Here is a 23,321-nt window from a genome sequence, read left to right on the forward strand (position 1 = left end):
GTTTTATGGAGAACAGCAGGAATAATTTCCTGAAGCCTTCTTTACAGCAATAGACAAGCTTCTCTGAAGTAACTTCATCAAAACCATCAACATTTAAGGCTTTGAGGCTGGTGTTGTTTAACTCCTTCTTATAAGCCTGTTTTTGTTTTAAAGTGCTTTATAAATAAAGGTGATGATGATGATGATGAAGCCTTGATCCAGTTGCAGATCATATCTGATGGGTTTCCATCAGGAATTCTAGGTCACCATAACACGGACACAGCACACTGGGCCTCAGCACAATGTCAAACCACTGGTCACAACACAATGAGAGCACAGAGAGTGGAACGTCACTGGGATTAAAGAAAATGTGTGGCACTTGTTTGAATAGATTCTAAATTGTTTATAAAGACGATGAGTCTTCTTCACACCTTAAAGTTACTCATGGTGGTTCTCAGGGTCCTGTGCTGGGCCCGGTGCTTTTCATGGTATACATACAACCATTAGGCACTCCAACACTGCATACAGATGACACCCAGTTATATTTATCTCCACAGCCGGAGAGAAACCCAAATCACTAGCATACAGTTAAAACCATGAAATCCTGGATGACTGCTGGATTGCTTTTATTCCATATTATGTTGTTCTAATGGCTCTCTGAAAAGCCTTCAGCGGATCCAAAATGCCACAGGGAGAGTATTAACTGGGACTAGAGCGATAGATCATACTGGTCCCCTAGCTTTATTCAGTTCTGTGAAAATCCTCACATATATGCTCGTAAATAACCAATCTCCATCATATCAGGATTACCTAATCATATCCTATTTTCAGTCAGAGCATTTTATTTGAACTTAGCGGGCTTCCTTGTGATGCCATTTTGGAATCAGCTCTCCTGTGGGGTTGAGGAGACAGACACTTTCTCCACTTTTAAGATTAGATTCAATTTTCTGATTGTGATCAGACTTGGGATTGGGCTGAATCAGAGAACCCTGAACTATTGCTTGGTTATGCTTCCCCCAAGGATGCTCTGCAGACTCACAGGGCACAGCAAATCTAACAAGTTCAAATTTCAGCAGCTGTTTATGTACAGACACCAAACTTTGCACCTTACCCGATCTCCTCAAAACAAATACTATCAGTGTGTGCTTTAAAAATGATTACATCAATTTGCCACTGCTGACGGGCCCTGTTGAACACCCAGGCCCGTTCAGTATGTAAAACACTACACGATGGATAGATGTAATATAGAAGTGATTTAAGCTACTGGTATCCCATTCTTTTGCCTCACTCAGTAGTAACATCTGTAACCGTTTTAGAGCTTTCACTACTGTCCCGCTGCGGCTTCCGTAGGGTACAGTGGCGTTAAAATGGCTGCTCCTGTTGACAACGTGAGTGAAATTGAGTTAGCTCCTTGTTATATATTAAGCCGTCATATCGTGTTTACATGCAGAACATTACTCCGCTTTAGTATGTACAAATATACGAAAACGCTTCTCGGTGCTTTAAAGAGGACCACAGCGGTTTGTTAGCTAGTGGCTAGCTCGTCAGGCTAGCCACTAGCTAACAAACCTTTATGTCGAATAGCTGGTATTTCAGTACGGACACTGTTTACAAATTCGGATACTGTATCTCTTACATGTAATTTAACTGCTTTCTAGGATTTGATTGAAAGCGATTTGCCCAAAGCTGTAGAGCTGCTGAATAATCTCACTGAGCAGGTAAGAACTTAAAAACAAAAAGAATAATCCCGTAATGTTTAGTTTAACTCAGAAATAATGTGTGTTTGTGGCCGTAATAAAGAGATAAATCTAAGTTTTGTTTTTAGGTGGCCTCGGTGACGGGTCTTGTCCGTGAGCTGCTGACTAAAGTCAAAGATGGGGCATTGGAAACGTCGAAGGTGCGTAACGACTATTTGAAATGCTAGTTCTCCTCAGGTCCAGTCTTTACGGTAATCTGACCAAAGTGCAGTTTGGTTTGAAAGGAGCAGGCAAGACTGATGCATCCTCTTTAATGAGGCTGTGTTAAATAAAAGTATTGACACACTTGCTGCAGGATTTCTCATTTCTCTAGATCAGGGAAAGAAGTGCAGTCTGTAGGCCTTTCTGACCATCTGTCCGCCTTCTCCTCCTGCAGGGTTTGTCTTTTTTGGACCTTCGGTACCACCTGCTGCTCTTCTATCTCCAGGACCTCACTCACCTGATCAGCATCAAGACGGAAGGAGGCAAAATAAAAGACAGTGATGCCTTAGACCGAGTGGTCACAATCAGAACGGTAAGAGGCTGTAAAAGTGACGTTGTTCGTTTTCTCTGCAGTCAACATGTGTTGTTTTAATCTTGATTTGTTGTTGTTGTTTATTTGAAGATCCTGGAGAAGATGCGACCTCTAGACCACAAACTGAAGTATCAGATTGATAAACTCGTGCGCACGGCTGTTACCGGCAGTTTAGGTAAGACCGAAGTGATCCGATTTTCAGAACTGTGCAGTCTAGGAAAGCTTTGACTGAAAGGATGCGTATCAGATTCGATGCACAGCAAGATTTGCATTTATCCACTTATGGTAGGCGTAACCGTGTCTGATGCTTTTGTTGATTTCAGCTGAAAATGACCCACTGCAGCTGCGTCCCAATCCAGAGAATCTCGTCAGCAAAGTAAGACCAGAGTAACACGACGGCTCCGGTTCCTTCTTTTACTGTCACATTATCAAACTGTAAACACACGCATCCAAACATCAGCTTCCTGTATTAGTAGGAAAGATAAATGCTTGTTTGTTTTTTGCAGCTCAGTGAATCTGAGTCTGAAGACGAAACAGAGAACAATGCAGCTTCAGAAAAGAAAGCAGCCCACTCTAGTGGCAAGAAATATATACCACCAAAGATTGCCCCAGTGCATTATGGTAATGTCACCGGTCTGCTTGATAAAGTACTTCAATACTGCTTTGGGTTTTTTGTTAGGTTTTTTTTTTTTTTGTTGTTGTTTTATTTTTTTTCTCCTGCTTGTTTGTTAACCAAAAAATAAACCCGTTACATCCAGATGGTGACATGACAGAGGCAGACAAGAAGAAAGCCAAGCTGGAGCGTCATCGACAAGCAGCACTCCGAAGTTCTGTGATCCAAGAGCTGAGGCAGCAGTACAGCAACGCCCCAGAGGAGATCAGAGACAAACGGGACTTCCAGAGCGAGCGGGAGAGCCGCGAGGAGCTCCACAGGTTCCTGCTCATTTACTTTACACACAGAAGGGTGTTAGGTGGTCATAATGTCTGCTACTTGATTTAGATGGGAAGTGTTGTGAGATAAACTTCTAATTGAATTCAGTTTTATTTATACAGCAGAATATCCCACCAGTCACTTCAGGGTACTTCATATTGTGATTTAAAGACCCTACAATAATACAGAAAAAAACCCAGTAGTCAGAGAAGCCCTTGTGAACAAGCATTTGGCAACAGTGGGAAGGAAAAAATCCCTTAAAAAGGAAGAACTTTCCAGATGAACCAGGCTCAGCGTGAAGGGAGAAAGACAAGTCAAAATACATTAGAGATTAATAACAACTAATAATTAAATGCATAGAGGTGTATAATCACATAAAATCTAGACTGGGAGCTGGTTTCACAGAAGAGGGGGCTGAAAGCAGAATGCTCTGCCTCCCATTATACTTTTAAATGTCCTGGGAAGTGCAAGTAAACCAGCAGTCTCAGAGTAAAGAGCTCTACTGGGGTGATACGGTGCTGAGGGGTCTTTCAGTCAAGACCTTGCAGCATCATCTTTCTTTTTTCTTTGCTTGGTGGTTTGTGTAAATGGTATGTGTTTACCTCAACACAGGAAGAACTACGAGGAGTCGATGATGGTGCGTCTCAATGTGCCGAAGCATCAGAGGAACGCCAAGAAGAGGGGCATGATGGCCATGTCCAACCAGCTGAGCAGTATAACACACTTTGGTGACATCACAGCTCTGACCGGTGGCGAGGCGGTGCAGGTGTGTTTGCGTTATTGTATTTTGGTTTTGAGCTTCTGCCTTGTTTATTGGTTAATCTCTAAACCGAACTGAGACTTCATCATTTATACTGACTGGGATTAAACCTGAGCTGCTACCAGCACACAATCGGACAGAAGGCTCCAGTTGGATATTTTCAAGAGATTGGGAATGTTTACCTTAAAATGCTGAGTGCTGTGGTGACTCAGTTGTCTGGTGCAGTACTCCTGGCAACAGCTACACTTCGTGCCTACATAGGTTTGGCATGCTGTGGCTCTGTTCTGTTTCCTGTCTTAATTAACTGTCTGCTGTCATAAAAAGCACTAATAAGTCCGAGTAATGGCCGCTCAGCCTCTTGCCGATAGTCTTCTCTCCTGCCTGCAGATGTGGAAAAACTCCTGTGTGTATTTAGGAAGTCTTGGAAAATCGATGTGCTATGTTTAGATTTTGTCCTGGGCACCATGAGTAGCTACAAAGTGTTGCTAACAGGCCCATCTTTGTACAGTATGAATGGTAGCTTTGTGGCTCAGTTTTATTTAGATTACAGTCTTAATGTGGTTTTGATGCATTTTCTGTGTACGTGCAGGATGGGGATAACCCACGACCCAAGAAAAAGAAGAAAATCATGAAGAAGAAAACCAAAAGAAAAGGTAAGGACTTTGAAATACCACGAGACCAAATTAACCTGTGAACTAGTATTATTAAAAATTTCTCTTTATTCAAATAAAATGCAGCAGTCCTTTTTTTTCTCCTCAGCTTTCAAGAAACGCAACTAGACCTGAGGACAGCATGTCAGAGGATGTTACCAGCAGCTAATTGTTATAAAGTCTCTGTAAACATTGTAATAAAGAAACCATTCCTCATGACCTGTATCCTACAGTGAATGCATTGTAAGACCTTTTTTCCTCATGTCACCAGTAGAGGGCAGTCATGTTGCCCACTCAAAATAAACTGGCCCTTGTAATGTTAATTGGAACAAAAATATGGCGTTATTCTTGTGCCACTATTCTGAGCGCACATAAAAAAAAAAATTTGCAGTTGCGAGTGTTGCATTTTGAGAAGAAATTTATTTTGAGCGAAGAAAAGCTAAATTTGAGTGAACAAACTTCATTGCTACCTGCAAAAAATGTATTTCAGTGTTTGCTATTATATACACACACACACACACACAATAGCAGCCCCTCTCGCTCAGTTTTTGCATTTGCGCTCGCTCGCAATGTGTTGCTCGCGCTCTCAACATTTCTGACCGTGCGCGCTCAACGCTTTCTATACACCGTTATATTTGTGCCACAAAACCAGCCAATCACAGACTTGGATGCAAAAAAAACCAAAAAAAACTGATTGGCTGTTTTGGTCTCCAATCAGCTCGACGTGACGAAATGCAATATCCCAGAATCCATTTCGTCCAAAACTCAAACGAGGCAGTGGCGCAGGAACACAGAGTGGCAGAGTTTGAAATATTACTCTTTCTGGGTCACAAAATAAACTTTTAAGATATTTTCATGCGAGAATGGTGCTGTGTAAACTTCAAATATCTGCTCGATTCATCAAGACATCACATATTTGCACAAGTGCTCTAAACGTTTTCAGAGATGCCTGTTACCCACCAGCTGAGCGCATACCTGGACTGGTCATTGGGCATTATGTTTGTTTGTTTTTGTAACGGTATAAACAATGAAAGGTGGTGGATTAGCCAATTGGTCATGATCAACTCTGGGCTGGACCAATTACAATACATCCGTATTGAGGGGAAAAGGAACGCGATTAGTCCCGGATTTCAGCGAGAATGGAAAAAGACACAAAGCTGGAGTTATTCTGTCTTTACGCTGTCAGCTGCCTCTTCTTCTCTCATTCTCTCCCTCCCTCTCCTGTTGCTACTTCAATCATGAAACTGATCAATGATCAGCTGATCATCCCTCTTGTTTGTTTATCGCCCACTTTGCGCCAGAAAGAGGAAACCAGCGGATGTCGCGTTAAACAACAGCAGCACGTTCAAGCTTGATCAGCTGTTGTTAGAATTTATTTAACATTACTTTCTAGTATCAGCTGATGTTTGCTGGAGCCACAGCTGTAAAAGCTGCTGCTCATGATATCGGTTTGGATATGTGGTGAGAGGGAAACATGAAGGTGATACAAATCATACATATAATACCAACAACACAGTGTACATCACTGTCACAACGGTGTTTGTTTTAGTTCAAAGGCTTTGTGGTTTTTCCTGTAATACCTGGTGGTGTAGTCGGTGATCTTTTATCAGTTCAGCCTTATATATTATGTTTAACCCAAGCGACCACCTGGTCAGCTGGTGGGTAACAGGCATCTCTGAAAACGTTAGAGCAGTTATGCAAATATGTGATGTCTTGATGAATCGAGCAGATATTTGAAGTTTACACAGCACCATTCTCGCATGAAAATATCTTAAAAGTATTATGATGGGAATCCTCCTGTGTGTTGGAGAAACTGTGGACACAAAGAGCACATCACAGAGGCTGGCTCTGTGGTCGGCATGAAGCTGGACACTCTGGTGACAGTGGCAGAGAAAAGGACACTAAAGAAACTGCTGGACATTATGGACAATGCTGGGCATCCTCTGCACACGGCCATAAACAACCAGAAGAGCCTGTTCAGTGACAGGTTGCTTCTCCCCAAGACAAGAACCAACAGACTTAAAAACTCCTTTGTCCCACACGCCATCAGACTGTTTAACTCCTCTCTGGAGGGGAGAGGGAGGGGAAACAGGAGGACAAAGGAGGGGGGAACAACTAAGCTGTAGTGCCTCTTCACCTCACTGTGCAATTACCTTTGTGCAATACTTTTTGTTAATAGTCAACGGTGCAATAGACTCCATACTTGAAATGTGCAATCCACTTGTATTTTTATTTTAATTTTATTCCTATTTATTCTATTTATCCCCTTTGTATATTTTTATCTATATATGTCTTTGTATTTATATATGTGTGTGTATATATATATATATATATATATATATAATATTCTGTAACTCTATAACTTCTGTCGGTGCTGTGCTTATTTGGAACCGAATTTCCCAGAGGAACCCACCCGAGGGATTAATAAAGTTTTATCTTATCTTATCTTATCTTATCACACCCATATTATGTGGGACTGTCCTGTGCTACGGACTTACTGGAAAGACATTCATGGTACATTACAAGGCATTTTTGACTGTACATTCTCTTTGGACATGAAGACAATCTTTTTTGGTTGTATACCGCAGAACTGGTCTAAAAATGATACATGTCTGTTAAGAGCTTTACTTGTTGCAAGTAAGAAAAGTATAACTAAGAAATGGTCCTTGCAAGATATACCGACCTTGTCATTATGGTGGGAAATTACGCTAGAGATTTATAGGATGGAGGAAGTAACAGCTCATGTCAATGACAGGGTGGGTTGGTTCCATTTGTGTTGGGATAAGTGGGTCCTATATGCCAATACCCATAAACCGAATCTTCTTTTCAAAGCTTGAAACCACCAACCTAGCTAACTGGTCACTCCCGACTGTTTTTTTTTTTGTTTGTTTGTTTGTTTTTCCTCTTTTTTTTTTTTCCTCTTTCGTTTTGTTTTGTTTTTCCCTTGTAAATTGTGTTGATTAATGCCTATAATCACCTTCGTGAAGTAATATTTTAGAAATAAAGAATTTAAAAAATATATATATATATCTTAAAAGTTTATTTTGTGAACCAGAAAGAGTAATAGTTCAAACTCTGCCACTCTGTGTTCCTGTGCCACTGCCTCGTTTGAGTTTTGGACGAAATGGATTCTGGGATATTGCATTTCATCATTTCGAGCTGATTGGAGACCAAAACAGCCAGATTTTCTTTGCATCCAAGTCTGTGATTGGCTGGTATTGTGGCACAAATATAACGGTGTACAGAAAGAGTTGAGTGCCCACGGGCAGAAATGTTGAGAGCGCAAGCAACACATTGCGAGCGAGCGCAAATGCAAAAACTGAGCGAGAGGGGCTGCTATTTTGTGTGTGTGTGTGTGTGTGTCAAACACTGAAATACATTGTTTGCACGCAGCAATGAAGTTTGTTCACTTAAATTTAGCTTTTCTTTGCTCAAAATAAATTTCTCCTCAAAATGCAACACTTGCAATTGCAAATTTTTTTTTAACGTGCGCTCAGAATAGTGGCACAAAAATAACGCCATACAAAAACAGTGCAACTTTTTGTAGTCTTACTAAACCCCTACTGAGGGACATGTGATGATATGGGGGAAGTAGTATGCAGTCAACTTGGGTCTAACAGAAAGCCCAGTCAGCCTGGACAAAGCTGCACAACTGCTGGAAATTATATATACAGTATATTATACACCCAAGTAACGTCAAACCTCATAACCTCAGGAGCTGTTGGTATTTTAGTGACTGACTAGAATTAAATGATTCATTCTGAAAATAAAGCCACACCTCCCATTACTTCCTGGAAGTACCACCTAAATACCTTGAATTGGTGTAAAATTCAAATAAACGCACACATGCACACTTACTTTTTACACAATTTTTTTATTTTTTTTTTTCTAATTACAGACTCATGGGTTAAAAATAAAAATAAAAAAAGCAAAACATTTGTTCAAACCCCCTTCCCCTTTTCAAAAAGAAAAGGAAAAAAAAAAAGTCTCCACACAAACCCCACCCCTGACTTCCCCCACTCTAAAATAACAACTCCAGCCCACTCCTTTCATTTAATTAATAATCGATGCTGTTAGCTCGTCGGCCTTCCTCAGACAAGCCGTGACTGCACTGCGCGTAGTCAGAGAAAGGGGGCGCCCCAAAAAACACCCTCGTCTCTGGTCCTGCCTTCCTCGCTCTCAAGCAAACCTGCCTGCCACTCAGCTATGTTGGCTTCAGCTCTCTGTATATAAATCATGTGTTGGGTTGGCTGCCTGTTAAGTGCCATCTGTACTGCCGTGTGCTGCGGTGCATGTTGAACAGGTGTGTGTGTGTGTGTGTGTGTGTGTGTCTGTGTGTGTGTGTGAGAGAGACATTTGAAGTGTGAAAAGGACTAAAAGCGTCATCAGCGTTTGCTGTTGTAGTAAATGCCCCCCGCGGCGGGCCTGTGGTCGCCCTGTCCCCCTCCCCCGCCCCCCCACACTGACAGGATGGGGTGAGTGTGCATAGCGGGAGCAGAGAGAGAGAGAGATGCTGCAGAGACAGTGGGAGGGGCCGGCGCCACCTGGGGAGGGGTTGTCAGCCTCCACTGGTCCTGAAACCTGAAACGACAAGAAGTGGTCTAATATACAGAGAGAGGAGGGGGGAGGGGACAAGGTGCACAAAGGGAAGGAGGGGAAGAACAAAGGGGCGGGAGGGGGAGGGATTGCACGAAAATAAAGAGTAAAAACAGTAGATGCCTGTCAAAAGAATTTACAAAAAACAACAAAAAAAAAAAAAAAAGAAGAAAAAAAAAAAGCTGTAGCCATGCCTGAGTTGAAGGTGACAAGGATGGACGAGCGGCAAGGATGTGGCAGCACAACCAATAACCCCCCCACAAAAAAACACCCCAAAACAAAAAGAAATACAACTCCACTGAACACTGAAGGTCCATCACTGTCCACAGATCAAGCTGACAGCACACAACATAATCCATGTTGTGATGAAAGGAAGAGAGGTTGGAGGGGAGGAAACGTTAGAAAAAAAAATAAATCGGGTGGGGGGAGGAGGGTTAAGAGGGGGCAGAGAATGGGAGACACAAGGGGTCTGAGAGGGTGCGAGCAGGTAATGACAAACTCCAAACCACAAACGTAACACAAATAATTGATAGCTAATGGAAGTTTCACATATCTATGTTACATTAAAAAAAAAGAAGAAAAAAAAAAAGAACAATGTGTATTCTTGTGTGGGTTTTTTTCTCTCTTCCCCCCCCCCTGCTGTGGAGGCGGTGGTGAGTGGGTGGGCTGTGTTGATGATGGTGTGAAAGCAGGAGGTCACAGCCAGACCAAAGGAGACACATCTGCAGCCTGAGATTGAGATACCATCATCCCCCCCCCCCCCCCCCCCCCCCCCGGATACCTCATCCCCACCTTTCCTCCCTCTTCCAAAAACAAAAAACAAAACAAACAAACACTGCCATAGTAATCCTCCCCTCCCTCCCCCAAGAGGCCAACGTATACCTTACCAGGGGCGACCGCATCAACCTCTGCACAAGCACGCTCACACACAATCTCACACTGCGGCCAGCCAGTCTCTCTGTCCAGGAGAAGTGTGTTTTTGTTTTTTTTGTTTTTTTTTCCTTTTTTGTCTTTTTTTCTCTCTTCTGGGGTTCTCTTCTTTTATTGTTGGGGAAAGGGAAAGGACTTTTTCATTGTGTGTGTTTGTATTTTTTTAATATGGGAACAGAAATAGGGGGAGAGGTTTGATAGTAAGGAAGTATTTGGGATGGGGGGGGGGGGGAGGGTGTTTAGTAAGGGGAATACCACGATGTTGTTCGCCCTCGGCCCCTGGAAAAGAGAGAGAAAAAGAGGGTGAGTTTTTTCTGTTTGGCTTAAGAAGACGGACACCAATTTCCTGGTGCGATGTAGTAAATAAATATGTGCATGTGTGCGACTGTGGGCAGAGGAAGGGTCTGAATTTCAGTCCTGGAAGTAAAGTGAACGGGGAATGAATATATTGACCTACGTCAAAAATAAAATAAAATAAAGAAAAACAGTGTGTTTAGGACAGTGTTCACAAATCACTAAATAGACATCTTTAAAAAAAAAAATGTGCCTTTGATCTTAGAAACAAATCAGTGTGGAAGAATAGTGGTGAAAGAAGCTGAAAGCAGCTTTGTCAAGAGAGGAAAAGTGTTTAATTTCCAGATAAAATGATTAGTGTGTGGGTGTGAGGGGACAGCAAAGGCACTCTCTCGCCCTCTTTCTCTCTCTCTGTGTGTCTCTCTGTACGAGAGCCGCCTCTGGGGTCACTGTGGGGAAAGACCTTGAGGACAAACAGCACCACACATATACCCCCAGCAACACAGTGCACACAAACATTCACAGTTAAAAAGCGACATAAACTGCACTATTATTCTGCACGCATCACCACCCGATACACAGCCAGGCGGGAGTCAGCAGCACAAACACACACACACACGCAGTCAGCAGCACAAACACAAAGAGGTCACACTGGGACTCAAAAGTCCAGCGGTTGATGGGCTAAATGCTGAAGTCAGGCTGCAGTAATGAACCTTCGTTTCTGGGAGTGAACGCTGGAAGGCTGAAACTGAGCTGGAAGGTGTGTGCCGTGTCTGAGGAGGAGGTGGTTAAGGAGGAGGAGGAGGAGAGGGGGAGGTGGGTGTCATGTACATGCAAGGACGTCCACAACAAAAGGCACAAACAACAGGTTCTTCCACATCATCTACTCAGTACGTGCGTCTTCTGGCTCACATCAAAATCTTGGCTTTTCACCACAGCAGCTTGGGAAGATGAGGATGATGTTAATGGAGGCAATATCAGAGAAAAGACTTTGTGCAGCCAGAGGTCAATAAAGTGCACGTTAACATGACTGATCATCTTTGTGCTCTGGCTTCCTGTCGGGGTTTCAGGTGCAGATTAGGAACAGAACACAAAGCGGGGCTTTGATAAAATCTCTGCTTCTTCTAAAACAAAGCCAATCGAAACATGCGTGACTTACAGACGTCACACGGGCTGTGAAATCTTCCCAAGCTTACAACAGGTCAATGCAAAGACTTTTAGCTACGCGTTTGTTCACCATGAACCTTTCCCACAGCAATACAAGGCACCAGTGAAACTTGGTAGGATGACTATGAACTGCAGGCTAGTGATGAATTCACAATGTAGCAAACGCACAGCTCTTCAGCTCGCCTCTGCTATCAAGGCCAGTTCAGCCACTCTGTGGCTGATTGTTACACGTGAACCAAGGCTGTAAGATAATAAGATGATACACTGTAGTATTACCAGTAATACCCAAGAGGGGGGTTTCTATCACTCTGAGTCTATTAATTACACCAAATCACAGATGGAAACCACAGAAATATTTATACATGGTTAATGTGAGTCAAAATGAGCAGCATATTTAAAACCTCAGATAACGTGACTGGAACGACTGGAGGCCCAAGCTCACTTAAAGCGTTTAAAGTCAAATAACGTTTACAGGCTCCTTTCACTTTTTTCAGCTTGCAAACACTTCATTATGAGTGCTTTCAACTTCAGGAGACTTCATCTAACATACAATCCTCTCATTTTCTGCCCAAGTCTTTGTGTGCCTTGTCGTGCAACGCAGGCCAAATCCCAGTGAGTAAACTATCAGGGTTAGGGTTTCTTGGTATGTGTGGGAGTGGCTCGAGTGAGTACACAGACTGATTAGAGAGATTCTGACCTTGAGGTTCAGACACTTTCTCACACACAGGACCAAATCGAGATGGAATCCTTTCCTGCGGTTATTTAAAAGCAGCCTTGCTGAAATGGGGAATCATTTCACAAATATCCCAGTTAAGTCCAAGGGCAAAAATGAAACAATAGAAAAATCACATGATAAAAAAGGCTAAATAGGGCCTGTCAGAAGAACTTGGCAAATGGATTCATTGTTACAGCAGCTTTCTACTGGAACATGTTGTTTGTTAAACATCTAGTATTAAGAAAGAGCCTGGGCCCTCGAGGTTCCAGATGATTTGCAGAGGCAATCAAATCAGAATCTCTCAGTCTTAAATCTGAGTGGATGTGAAGAAGTTGGCATGCTGATCAGCGCGTTTGGCACCACACCTCCTTTCTCAGTCTCAACAGAAAAGAAAACAAGATGGCTCCACAGACTGAGCTCTACTGTGTGGTTTCTACAGAGTTTTGTAATGAAAGAAGGCTATAAGGACTTGCTGGAGTTTATATGAAGGAACAGTAGATGACATCAATAACACTCAGAATATGTCTGTGAAGGTTCTCAGTCATCCAGGTCATCGTAGTCTAAGGAGCTTGGAAAGAAACTGGACTTCTTTGAGTTGCTTGAAGACGTTTCACCTCTCATCCGAGAAGCTTCTTCAGTTCTGAACTGAATTGAAGAAGCTTCTCGGATGAGAGGTGAAACGTCTTCAAGCAACTCAAAGAAGTCCAGACGCTTTTCTTTCCAAGCTCCTTAGACAACACTCAGAATAAACTCATTACTTTTGCAACACTAGATCTTAAAGACTTTCACCCCAGGTGAAAAATGGTAACTACAAAATGCTGCAAACTTGCACTGTGACCAAGTCTGCAGAGACTACCTCCATGTGCAGCACAAGATGCACAACAACCCACTGACAGGACCCCAAAGCAGAACTCTGAAGTGGAGCTCATCAAAATCATGATGTTGTGTGCAACTGTGAAAATACTGCATGTAGAGAGCCACCAGAATCCCAGTGCACAACACACTGATCAACACCAGGCCTTTTCTCTCATTCTTTACAGAGCCACATAACAGTAAACGGACTTTGCTGGATTTTCCAGACAACACAATCATCAGTGTGTTCACTACACCACTGCTGATAAATGCTGTGTTTAAGTAAACCAGTGCTACAGGTGAGCGAACCAACCATCACAAAGCCCAAACATCAGTTATTAAAAATGGTTTGCATGCTGCTGCACCATTAGTGCCCCAAAGAAGTTAAAAACCTCATCAGTGCAAGTACTGCAGCTTTGCACCAGTAACTTTCCACTACAGTCAAGTTTTCAGAAACTTGATTGGCAGCAGCCCAAACAGATCCAATTTATGCAGAGTGCATGTGCAGCCTGGGAGGAAGAAGGTGGTGTGCAGCGAGTCCGTAAGCCTGTCTTGAAATGGTCGTAATGTGATGCAGCATGCAATGAATCCCACAACCAGTTAGCCCTGCTACATGTTGTGTTTTTGCCTTTATTATTACAGAATACATCAATGTGTGTCCGTCATTTATTTATTCTATGAATGTAACCAAATAAAATAAAGAGGAAAAAAAGGGGGGAGGGGGGGTATAGCAACTGATATACAAGTAATAATATCATGATGAGTGTTTTTAATTCTATGCCACAGCTCGCACAGTTTTTACTTCTGTATCAGATAGGGGTGGGCAATCTGATCAAACTTTGTTACTGCATTGCACAGACTTAATCCCACATGATCGATCACATGACTAGCTGTTCATATGGTTGCCAGGATACACAGCGTATATGTACAATGCAGTTGTCAGCTCTGGTACTGAGAAAAGCTGTAATCATGAGGGGAAACGATAGTTAATGATGTCATCTTCACTAAATTAGATTTGTACATGATAATCTTTTCAAATTGGCCACCTCTATGTACAAGGGGCTTTTTGCCCTTTCTGTACTTACCTTCTCTATACTAATCAATTTTAATCTGGAAGACTTAAACACTGGACAAGCACATGCTCAGATTAAGAGGGACGTGACAAATGTCACCCACCAGCCCTCTGTCCAGTCAATCATTATTTTCTGATTTGCAAACTGAAAATCTGCCCCAAATTAATTAGGCAAGTTGTCTATTTACTTTATTAAAATCCCTGTCCTCTGCCAGACTACCGGTGCCTTCTCTAACGGGGCCTCCTCAGGAATTCTAAATTCCAAACATTACAAGCTGTAATCCATCTTTAACAGTAGTGTCAACTCTGGCTCATCATGACTGTCTGCCTTGCTTTTCCTGTGCTCCCTTTCAGTGCAAACAGTGAGTGGGATGCATGCAGGTGATGTGCTCTCCCCTGGTGTCAGACATGAGGATGTCTCTGTGTCAGCTCACCTGAAGGCCCGTCCTCTGCCTCTAGGTGGTGTGTAGCCACTGTAGTAGCGTGCACGCAAGGAGAAATTTCCTCCCCGTGATCGGAACCGAGCCCGTGGAAAGCCACGGTCTGTGGTGCTGATGCCTGGTCTGTTTGTTCTCTTAGCGCCCACCTAAAGAAAAAGGGGACCTTGCATAAACCACAACATCCAAACAGTCTTCTGTGCTTTCACACTGAAATAAATTTGTTTCCTCTTAATTTGTAGTAAAAACTCAACAACCTTGCCTTTTAGCTTCAATTTTGTGTTTTTGTATTTTTAAAATCAGTGCTTCTAATCATCTGCCACAGCAAGAAAAACAGAGAACCTTCTAGTTTAGACTGGCCAGTCTCAATATTGGGGAAACTCTGACCAGAAAAGAGCCAATAAATTGAAGGTCAGACACTAAAACCACATTTCTACAAAACAAAACAAAAACAACAACAACAACAAACACATTAAAATCTTCTTGTAGACATGCAACCAATCAGGACAATCCTATCCATGACAGGCAGAATGACCAGTGATTATTATGACCACATCAGCTAAATGTAGTCAACAGTACTCCTGTTACTGCACTGGTGAGGTAGCTGCAAATTATGTTGCTCCCATTAAGTTCATGCTGCAACTGCGAAGTGTTTTGAGATGGACGATCATCATGTTTCTGTGAGAAAGTCTCAGGTTTAAACTGACACTTCTCAGATCCACACACTAAAAAACCCACTACCACCTCATTCAAGGAGCTGAAATATTTAACCTCGAAAATGTCTCACCTTTATCTGCCTTCCTCTGAAAAGTGACTCATCCAAAGCCATGGCTGTCCTAACAGACTCTTTGTCTGCAAACTCAATATAGGCAAACCTGCAGGGGGGAAATAAAATCAATCACTTGGCTACAGTAAAACTAATCTATAAACAAAAAAGCACTACAAACAAAACTTTTGTAATTACTAAAGAAAAACATATTTTTCCAAGGATAAAACTGATTTCAAGGTGATTTATATGAAATGAATAAAAGGAATCATAATCAACTTTCCAGCTCTAGAGAAGCTTTTAAAATGTGCTCATACTCTTAATTGACTGATCGAGCTACCAATATGCAATAATATCATTTCACTGTAGAATTTCTGATCATTACCCCTTGGGATGCCCTGTGTATTTGTCACATAGGATGGTGACTCTGTTTACTGAACCGCAGCCATGAAAGTGAGCTTCGAGCTCTTCTGCTGTAGCACCGTAGTCCACCTGCAGACAGAAAAAAAATATAAAAGTGTTAGCATCAAGACAGCTGCGTCACCAGCGCTGTATTATACATTAAAAACAACAACAAAAATATTAAAGCACAAAAGTAAAAACTAACGCTGAATGTATTTACAATGTGACACAAAACCAGGTCAAAAGTAAAAAGCTGCCTTAAAATTGTCTGAGAGATACCAGTGAGGCAGACGCCCAAAGGATTCCCACAAACCGCCAGACTTGCGCTACGTTCACACTGCAGGTCTTAATGCTCAGTTCCGATTTTTTGATCAAATCCGATTTTTTTGTCTGCTTGTTCACACTACAAATAAAATGTGACAGCAAACGCGCTCTGGTGTGAACCCTCAAAGCGCCCCACATGTGCAAAAGAAGAGGTCACACACACGCGCTCTGTTTAGACCCAGACCAAAGTTGCAGATTTCTGTCAGAATCTGCAGATTATACAGTACAAATAAAATGTTCATGTTTCTCCAAAGTTGTCTTCCCAACAGTTTCACTAACATCTACACTGGATGGCCAGGAAGCGTTCCCAATGTCTTCTCCAGCACTGATAATTGGCATCTGTCTTATGTCAGTGATGTAAAAGACGGATTTAATGCGACGTGACCATTCAAACAGCAGTCGCTTTGTAAAACATCAGATATGTATCGGATTCAGGACCACATACGAAAGTGACCCAGATCGGATTTGTGCTGTTCACACGGTCATACCATGATCGGATATGGGTCACATAAGGTCAAAAAAGTCGGAATTGATGCGCTTTCGCCTGCAGTGTGAACGTAGCCTTATTGTCCGAGATTGGAAACAGAAGGTGTTGCCTGGGAGCCACCAGTTTTCTGCTTTACATCAGAGTAGCAAATGGAAAGCACCAAACGCAGCACCAAGGACTCATTTTTCATCTAATAAACCATTCACTCGTTTTTGGTTCATTGTTTAAAGTAGGGCTGCCACGATTAGTCGACTATCAAAATCGTCGACGACTGATTTAATAGTCGACGCGTCGTTTGAAGCTTTGTAAGATCACAAAAGACGCAGGAATAAGTAGAATTTAAGAGTGTAATAACGGACTGAAACAGAAGATGGCAGCACTGCATGTACAAGGATGCCAGCTGTCGTTAAACCCCGAAGAAGTAGCTCTGTCCCAGAATTCATAGCGCTGCCCAGCTCAGTTTCCAACAATGGCGGCAGCTAGTTAGTTTTAATATTACTCTTATTATTCTTTCTGGGTCACAAAATAAACATTTAACATATGTTCAGGCGAGAATGTAGCTGCGTAAACCTCAAATATCTGCTCAGTTTATCAAGACACCACATTTTCAAAAACGTCTGTTACCCACTAGCTCGATAGCTAGCTGGGGACAAGGCTCACTAGAGCCCGTGAGAACACCGGACTCCCGGCAAATCGTTTTCAAACCCACCGCTGTCTTTCGCTACTCAGATTAAACATATATAAGTCACTTAGATAACTTAAAAATGTTATTGTTTGGCTTTTTTTAGTATTTTATTTGTTCCTGAGTAAATCGGTTTGGCTGAGATTAAAGTTATAGTTTTTACACAGCTGCATAAACGTCAAGTAGACAGCTGATTATCAGAAGTGTGAGATGCTCGAGAATATACTCCGGTGTCCCGTTATATTTTAGATAGCAAGGAGTTTATTAAACTTCACCGAAACAATCTGCAAATTTCATTAAAATTTAATAAGCTACCATCTTGTCTTTATTTTTAGTTAGCACATACCTTAAACACTTAAAGCTGTAAGCTAATGATAGTTATATAAGAGCAGATGCATGCTGGTGCAATAAGCTGTACACTGTACATCCAATGGATGCATGATCTGATTAGTCGACTAATCGCAAAAATAATCGGTGACTAGTCGACTATTTAAAGTTTAAAGACTCTTCAGAGTATCACGAATGCTTAAATACTTAGTAAGAGTCCAAAGTCATAACACCTTGAATAAAGTTTGTACTGGTTGCAGGATTGATCAAAGGCACAAAGTGATTTCTATGCACAGACTCTAAAAAAATAGGAAACCCACGGGAGCGTGATTTTAATAGGGCCAGTACTTATGATTCAGTGTCACAACTGGTTTTTCCCCTGTCATATTATTTCCATAATGTTATGTCAGACACGACAACAAGAATCAAGACACAATGTGGCCAAAATAGAATCTGCATGACACAGAGTTACTCACATTTCCGACATAAATAGATCTGCCATCTGCCTCCATCTTTTCCTCGATGGACATGATGACAGGGCCAACTGCACAGAGGAGAGAGGACAGAATAAATCTACATAGGAAACAACATTGAAATGAAACACATATTAGGTCAAATTACTGCTTTTAACTCCAAATGTGAGATGTAGTGCACCTACAATCGAAAAGTCCATGAAAAGATGAGATCAAATGGATGGTATAAAGGCAAAAATGGAGTTGACAATTGATTCACGAGTTTTGTCATTACACAAGAATGACAAAATCATAGTTTCTCCTTCACATGGGGCAATTAAGCAACATAAATATACTGACACAGACACGCATTCAGATTCGTTCATTATATAAAGTTCTGATGGATGTAAACTATTTTATCATTTATTTAGATTTAACCTTATAAAATTGGACATAAGAGCATTGCAAACTGGGACTGAACACAAGTTTTTTTTTGTTTGCATTAAAAAACAAACAAACAAACAAACAAACAAACATCCATCCCTGAGGGTTAAAAACATGGAATTGAATATTAAAATAATGTACTTTACATGAGTTATTTACAGATTACAAAATCTATAGTTGTAGATGATATAAATACGTATATATTCCTGAAGAGTATATTATCAGGCAAAGCTCATATTTTGTTCGCTTATTTCATTTTTTGCTGTTGTTTTGTCTTTTTGTGCCTGGAAAACAGGAGAAGCAGCAGCATTTAAATTATTTTCCAAACCTTAACGGTGCTCGTGATAAACTGGGAGAATCAATAAGGACGTGTACTGAACTTGTAACCAAGCATTAAAGTGAACCCATATTTTAATGCACATCCTAAACTGGTTTGGGGTCACTGCTTGAAAATGAGTGTAGCATTTACATTTACTAAGTGAGATTATTTCTAAGCGAGCACACAACAGACAATAAGACAAATGATTATGGGGCTTTCCCCTCACTGGATAATGTGACAGAAGAACGAGACGAGAAGGCAAATGTGGACAGATGGGGGGAAAATGAAGGCGTCTGCCTTGGAGGGGGAAAAAAAAGAAAAAAGAAGACGCACCTGGCGGGGGGCTCAGATTCATCTGTTTCTCCACCTCGTTCTGTAGCTCCTTCAGCTTCTCTGCCTCTTCCTCCATCTCTCTCACTCGGGCTTTGATTGCCTCCAGCTCCTGCAGCACAGACACAGATTCCATCAGAGCCGTCAGTCCATCATGTGCACAGCTCAACGCAACACAATATCACAATGCCAGTTACTGCTGGAGCCATCTTCACCAACTTCCAAATCTAAAATGATGATCAGAAAGATCTAGTCCATGCACACCCTGGAAATATTTTTAGGCACCCATTTGGCAAACTAGCAAAAGAAATGGTGCTGTGACCGTGACATGACCTCAGTATAAAGAGAGACTTCATATCAGCTACAAGTCGTAAAATCCATATGTGCAAGATTTAGGCAGAACCACAAAAAGGCTTAGGGAAAGAATGCAAGTAGTTCTGAGGACACTGTAAGCCAAACAAATGTAAAGAGAGGACTTGGAGTAAAAGTAAAAACGTTAGCAGCATGAAGTGCTTCCCCACATGTCAAAAAGGAATGTCAGTGTTTCCAGGTTCAGTGGGAGGATGAAGTAGATACTGCAGTGCATCACTGTCCAGCTTGTCTTGATAACCCAGGTATACATGAGGCTACATTTAAAAACGCCAAAAGGGCAACTTTGTTTATAAACTACAACTGGGAGAAGATGTGTGGGAGGTTGTGTGTGTGTGTGTTTGTGATAACAAACCTGCACTTTCTGAATAGCAACATAATACTGTTTGAACAGGAATACATATCAGGCAACAGAATCAAATCTCAGTGCAGTCATTAGTTCCTGCAATAGGCACGTATTACACACAAAGTTGGTATTCACCCATTCTATAGAAAATCATCATATGAAACCAGGTTAACCATCTCTGTGTTAATAAACTCTGGTTGTGATGCAATTGAAAAATACTGTTTTACATAGCTTCAAATTAATTGGTCTCTCTGTGTGGATTGCTGCATTTTTAAACACCTACATCATAATTCCCTCTATAAAGCACTGTAGCTGGAACTGTGTAATAATTCACATTTAAAATGGCTCACAAGTTTCTGGCTCCATGGAGGTAAGGACCAGCTCTGGGTCAAACTAATATTAACATGTGTGACCGACAAGAATTACCAGCTTTAAAAAAAATAAAAAAAATAAAAATCCAAATATGGTAACAACAACAGTCAAAAAACATGATCCAGACTTTGAATAAGACCAACATTCCAACCCCAGATCCCAGACAGGATCTAAGCCCCTTAGATAATCTCAGGGAAAACCCTGTACTGGGACTTCTTCCACGTTTAAGTGCACCCTCAATCTAGTCCTGCACTGCATGCGCACTATAGTTATTCTCATGCCCCACATTTTGCAGTATACCTTGCTATCCTGCCTAAATTTAATAGTAGGTACCTCCCCCAAGTCAAAAGCAGACCTTAAAGCCACTACAAAGAGGACCGCCAGGCCACGATATGCATGAGCAGAAATATATATATATAAAAAACAAAAAGGTTACCAACCAAGGTTAAGTATCCAGCCCCAAAGCAGTGTTGGCAAACAGCAGTTCAAATATCCACATGATTAAAAACATCATGTCCAAACATGGTAACATTCACTGTTTAAGTGCTTACAACGCAAAAATATATTTATAACAAAAATGCCACCTTAGCCTAAAAATGAACTTCTGTTATCAGTTTATTTTGGAACAGCATACATCACTACATGGTCATATGCATATTAATTGCCAAGAAAATGTGTTTATTTTTGCTGGAGAGCCATTTTGGAAAGATGAAGCAGCGAGATGATGATGAGACCTGCGGTCAATCCCGCAAAACTAAATAATGCCAATAAACTAATATTATTATTAGATAAACAGTGAGCTGGCTGTGCCCTCATGTGGAAGTGGACCCTCCTGTCTGACAGTGGTGCACTGCAGCACAGTGGGAGTCACTCCAGCTCGATCCAGAACTACTGACAGGATTGTAATGAAAAAGCTCTTTGTGAAACTGGGTGCAGCGACACAGACCGGACTGTAATAAATTCAGATCTTCTCACCGCAGCGGGCTATAAAACTGCACAGCGACTCGCTGCACACGCTAATAAAGACGCCATCATTTCTCGGTCGGCGTGTATTCACGCGACTGATGCTCTGACACATATCACCAACACTGAGATGATGGATGGATGGGAAGTGATCAACATTCAAAGCAGGACCGCTGGGATGAGCCATCCACCGCTGGCACGTTGCGACTCCAATTTTTCTCTCTGTCCCTTTTTTCTTTTTTTTTTGTCTCGTCTTGTCGCATATTCAGTGCAAGCTCTTTCACTCCCCTCCCTTCTCTTGCTCTCCTTGCTCTAGCCAAACAGTGAAGGATGCAAACCCAGCCCCTCAAATACCGCAGCCCCTTTCTTCTGCGTTGTACGCCACGCTTTCACTGGCTGACATCCTCAAAACCCTCACCTGGTCACTCAAGACAATCCCAGCCATTGTGCACTCGTGTGTTAGCTGCACGAGGGAAAAATAATAATAATATATATATGTATGTTTAAAAAAAAAAAACTAACTGGGCTGATTAATGCAAATTTTACATTTTCAACAATTACACAGGGTGTGCACCAACGAGCAGCGATTCACGACTCTACCCCCATTGTCGGCCGAAAAATAGGCGACAAAGATGGTCAGGTGCACGTCTGCCACTGCCACACCAGCTTTGTTAAAATCCGCTAGCATGCTAGCCACAAAGACCCGTTATCACATGCTTAATATTCACGGCTACTAAGCCAGCTGCTGTTAGGCCCAGCAGCTTGAGGTGCAAATGCCGCATTTCATCTCGTGACTGCTGATTACGGCTGACAGGTCCGCTGGTCATTTTATCCGCAGCCTTTAATGGTCGGGCTTGCTAAGCTAACGATAACCTGCGGCCGCTCGCTCGCGTGGTGCTCAAACCGGCGCTTGAAATGCAGCAGCCACAGCCGATTAAATGATAAAGGTAAAGGGAATAAAAAGAGGTCATTACCGTTAGCAGGTCGCCTTCTTAAGGAGGTAAACTCGCACAGCGGCGGCGGCTAATGGCGGCGGCCTGTCCTACCCTCGCCCCTTACTGTCTCCTGCATCTCCGTCTCGCATTTTTTCGCGACAAGGACCCCCCCACCCCCCACAAACGGCTCGAGCTGCTCCCTGGCGCAGAGAAACTGGCGTCGCTGTTGCGCCAAGATGGCTGCCGACACCACGCATGTCACCACCCATTTCTACTGCACTGCGTGAACCACAATGGCGGTTAACACCGACCTGGCGATAGCAGTAACGCACACGGCATGTGACCCAAGATTCGTGTGGAGGATGAAAAAAAAAATCAACAAATTGTTCACCTGCTTTTACTAGCTGCTCCGCCACGACCACAAAGTGTCTCGGTATTCATGTGGGTTTCCAATTTAGAAACAATGCCCTTCACTTACCGGGTCTTCAATTGCGGCCTCTCCCTCTTCTAATCCCGGCTCTTCGTCACCGACACCCGGGTCTTCCAGCTCGGGATGTCCGGGGTCTGAATCTAGCAGAGATTCCTCCGCCAGTCCGTTACCGAACTCCGCCATCGCCCTGTTCCAACTGTACCGACGCGCCTCGTGGCCAAACCAACGTTGCAGGCCCCTACTCACACACAAGGGGGTAGAGTGAGCGGGGCGGCGAAAAGAAAAAAAAACGGCGGAAAACGCCGCTTACTAAAGTTAAAATGGTGAATAAAATGCTAGCTTCACTTCTAGCTACTACTCAAACAGCATACCACGATGAACGGGGACTACTGATTCACGCTACCTTTAGGAAATGGTCCTAACTTACGACAGATAACCTAGTTTATTTACTTAAATGTGTGTATAAAAAAAGGCGAGGGCTATACGCGAGAGCGGCGGCGTCCCTTCAGTTCAGAAATGGAAGCCAGGGGCGGAGCCATGGATCACTGCAGGCGTAAGAATCTCCCTCCCATTCGCTAACCGAGGATTCTAGACCAACCTCTTCGGTCTTAGCCGCATTCCTATTGGTTAATGAAACAGGACGTTCCGGTTCCGAAATCGCATGTGTGCCTCTAATTGGATTACGCTTCTGCCTATTATATCGCATCAATCACAAGTAA

The 23,321-nt window shown here is 42.4% G+C and overlaps 2 protein-coding genes across 4 annotated transcripts; one reads left to right on the forward strand and one right to left on the reverse strand.

Moving 5' to 3' along the window:
• The first annotated feature begins 1,252 nt into the window (after window positions 1-1,252).
• On the forward strand, window positions 1,253-4,914 carry ngdn (neuroguidin, EIF4E binding protein). Its single transcript, XM_084938987.1, has 11 exons — window positions 1,253-1,367; window positions 1,638-1,697; window positions 1,805-1,876; window positions 2,113-2,250; window positions 2,341-2,425; window positions 2,574-2,626; window positions 2,757-2,871; window positions 3,009-3,183; window positions 3,794-3,947; window positions 4,531-4,594; window positions 4,701-4,914. The coding sequence occupies exons 1-11, from the start codon at window positions 1,347-1,349 to the stop codon at window positions 4,718-4,720; spliced, it is 957 nt and encodes a 318-aa protein (XP_084795113.1). The 5' UTR covers window positions 1,253-1,346; the 3' UTR covers window positions 4,721-4,914.
• A 3,531-nt stretch (window positions 4,915-8,445) lies between these two features.
• pabpn1 (poly(A) binding protein, nuclear 1) lies at window positions 8,446-23,131 on the reverse strand. Of its 3 annotated transcripts, none has more exons than XM_084938988.1 (7): window positions 22,651-23,131; window positions 19,191-19,299; window positions 18,119-18,186; window positions 15,806-15,912; window positions 15,442-15,529; window positions 14,652-14,803; window positions 8,446-9,172 (listed from the first exon to the last, which is right to left on the reverse strand). In XM_084938988.1, the coding sequence occupies exons 1-7, from the start codon at window positions 22,783-22,785 to the stop codon at window positions 8,977-8,979; spliced, it is 855 nt and encodes a 284-aa protein (XP_084795114.1). In that variant the 5' UTR covers window positions 22,786-23,131; the 3' UTR covers window positions 8,446-8,976. The 3 variants fall into 3 exon arrangements, with proteins under 3 accessions (XP_084795114.1, XP_084795118.1, XP_084795115.1); XM_084938992.1 differs by lacking the exon at window positions 22,651-23,131 and adding an exon at window positions 22,212-22,363; XM_084938989.1 differs by lacking the exon at window positions 8,446-9,172 and adding an exon at window positions 9,214-10,396 and having other exon boundaries at window positions 22,651-23,130.
• Between the last annotated feature and the right edge of the window lie 190 nt (window positions 23,132-23,321).

The sequence above is a fragment of the Perissodus microlepis genome, chromosome 9 (assembly GCF_051167445.1).
Source record: "Perissodus microlepis isolate ML-2025 ecotype Zambia chromosome 9, ASM5116744v1, whole genome shotgun sequence".
NCBI classification, from domain to species: domain Eukaryota; kingdom Metazoa; phylum Chordata; class Actinopteri; order Cichliformes; family Cichlidae; genus Perissodus; species Perissodus microlepis.

What these genes read in the sequence shown, in the direction of transcription:
- pabpn1 (XM_084938988.1), bottom strand. Translation starts at nt 22,785, where the DNA reads ATGGCGGAGTTCGGTAACGGACTGGCGGAGGAATCTCTGCTAGATTCA. An exon ending in AGGCCGCAATTGAAGACCCG is followed by an intron (nt 19,300 to 22,650) that starts GTAAGTGAAGGG and finishes TCTGTGCTGCAG; the next exon opens with GAGCTGGAGGCAATCAAAGC. An exon ending in GAATCTGAGCCCCCCGCCAG is followed by an intron (nt 18,187 to 19,190) that starts GTGCGTCTTCTT and finishes TCCTCTGTGCAG; the next exon opens with TTGGCCCTGTCATCATGTCC.
- ngdn (XM_084938987.1), top strand. Translation starts at nt 1,347, where the DNA reads ATGGCTGCTCCTGTTGACAAC. An exon ending in TGGCTGCTCCTGTTGACAAC is followed by an intron (nt 1,368 to 1,637) that starts GTGAGTGAAATT and finishes ACTGCTTTCTAG; the next exon opens with GATTTGATTGAAAGCGATTT. An exon ending in CCGGTGGCGAGGCGGTGCAG is followed by an intron (nt 3,948 to 4,530) that starts GTGTGTTTGCGT and finishes GTGTACGTGCAG; the next exon opens with GATGGGGATAACCCACGACC.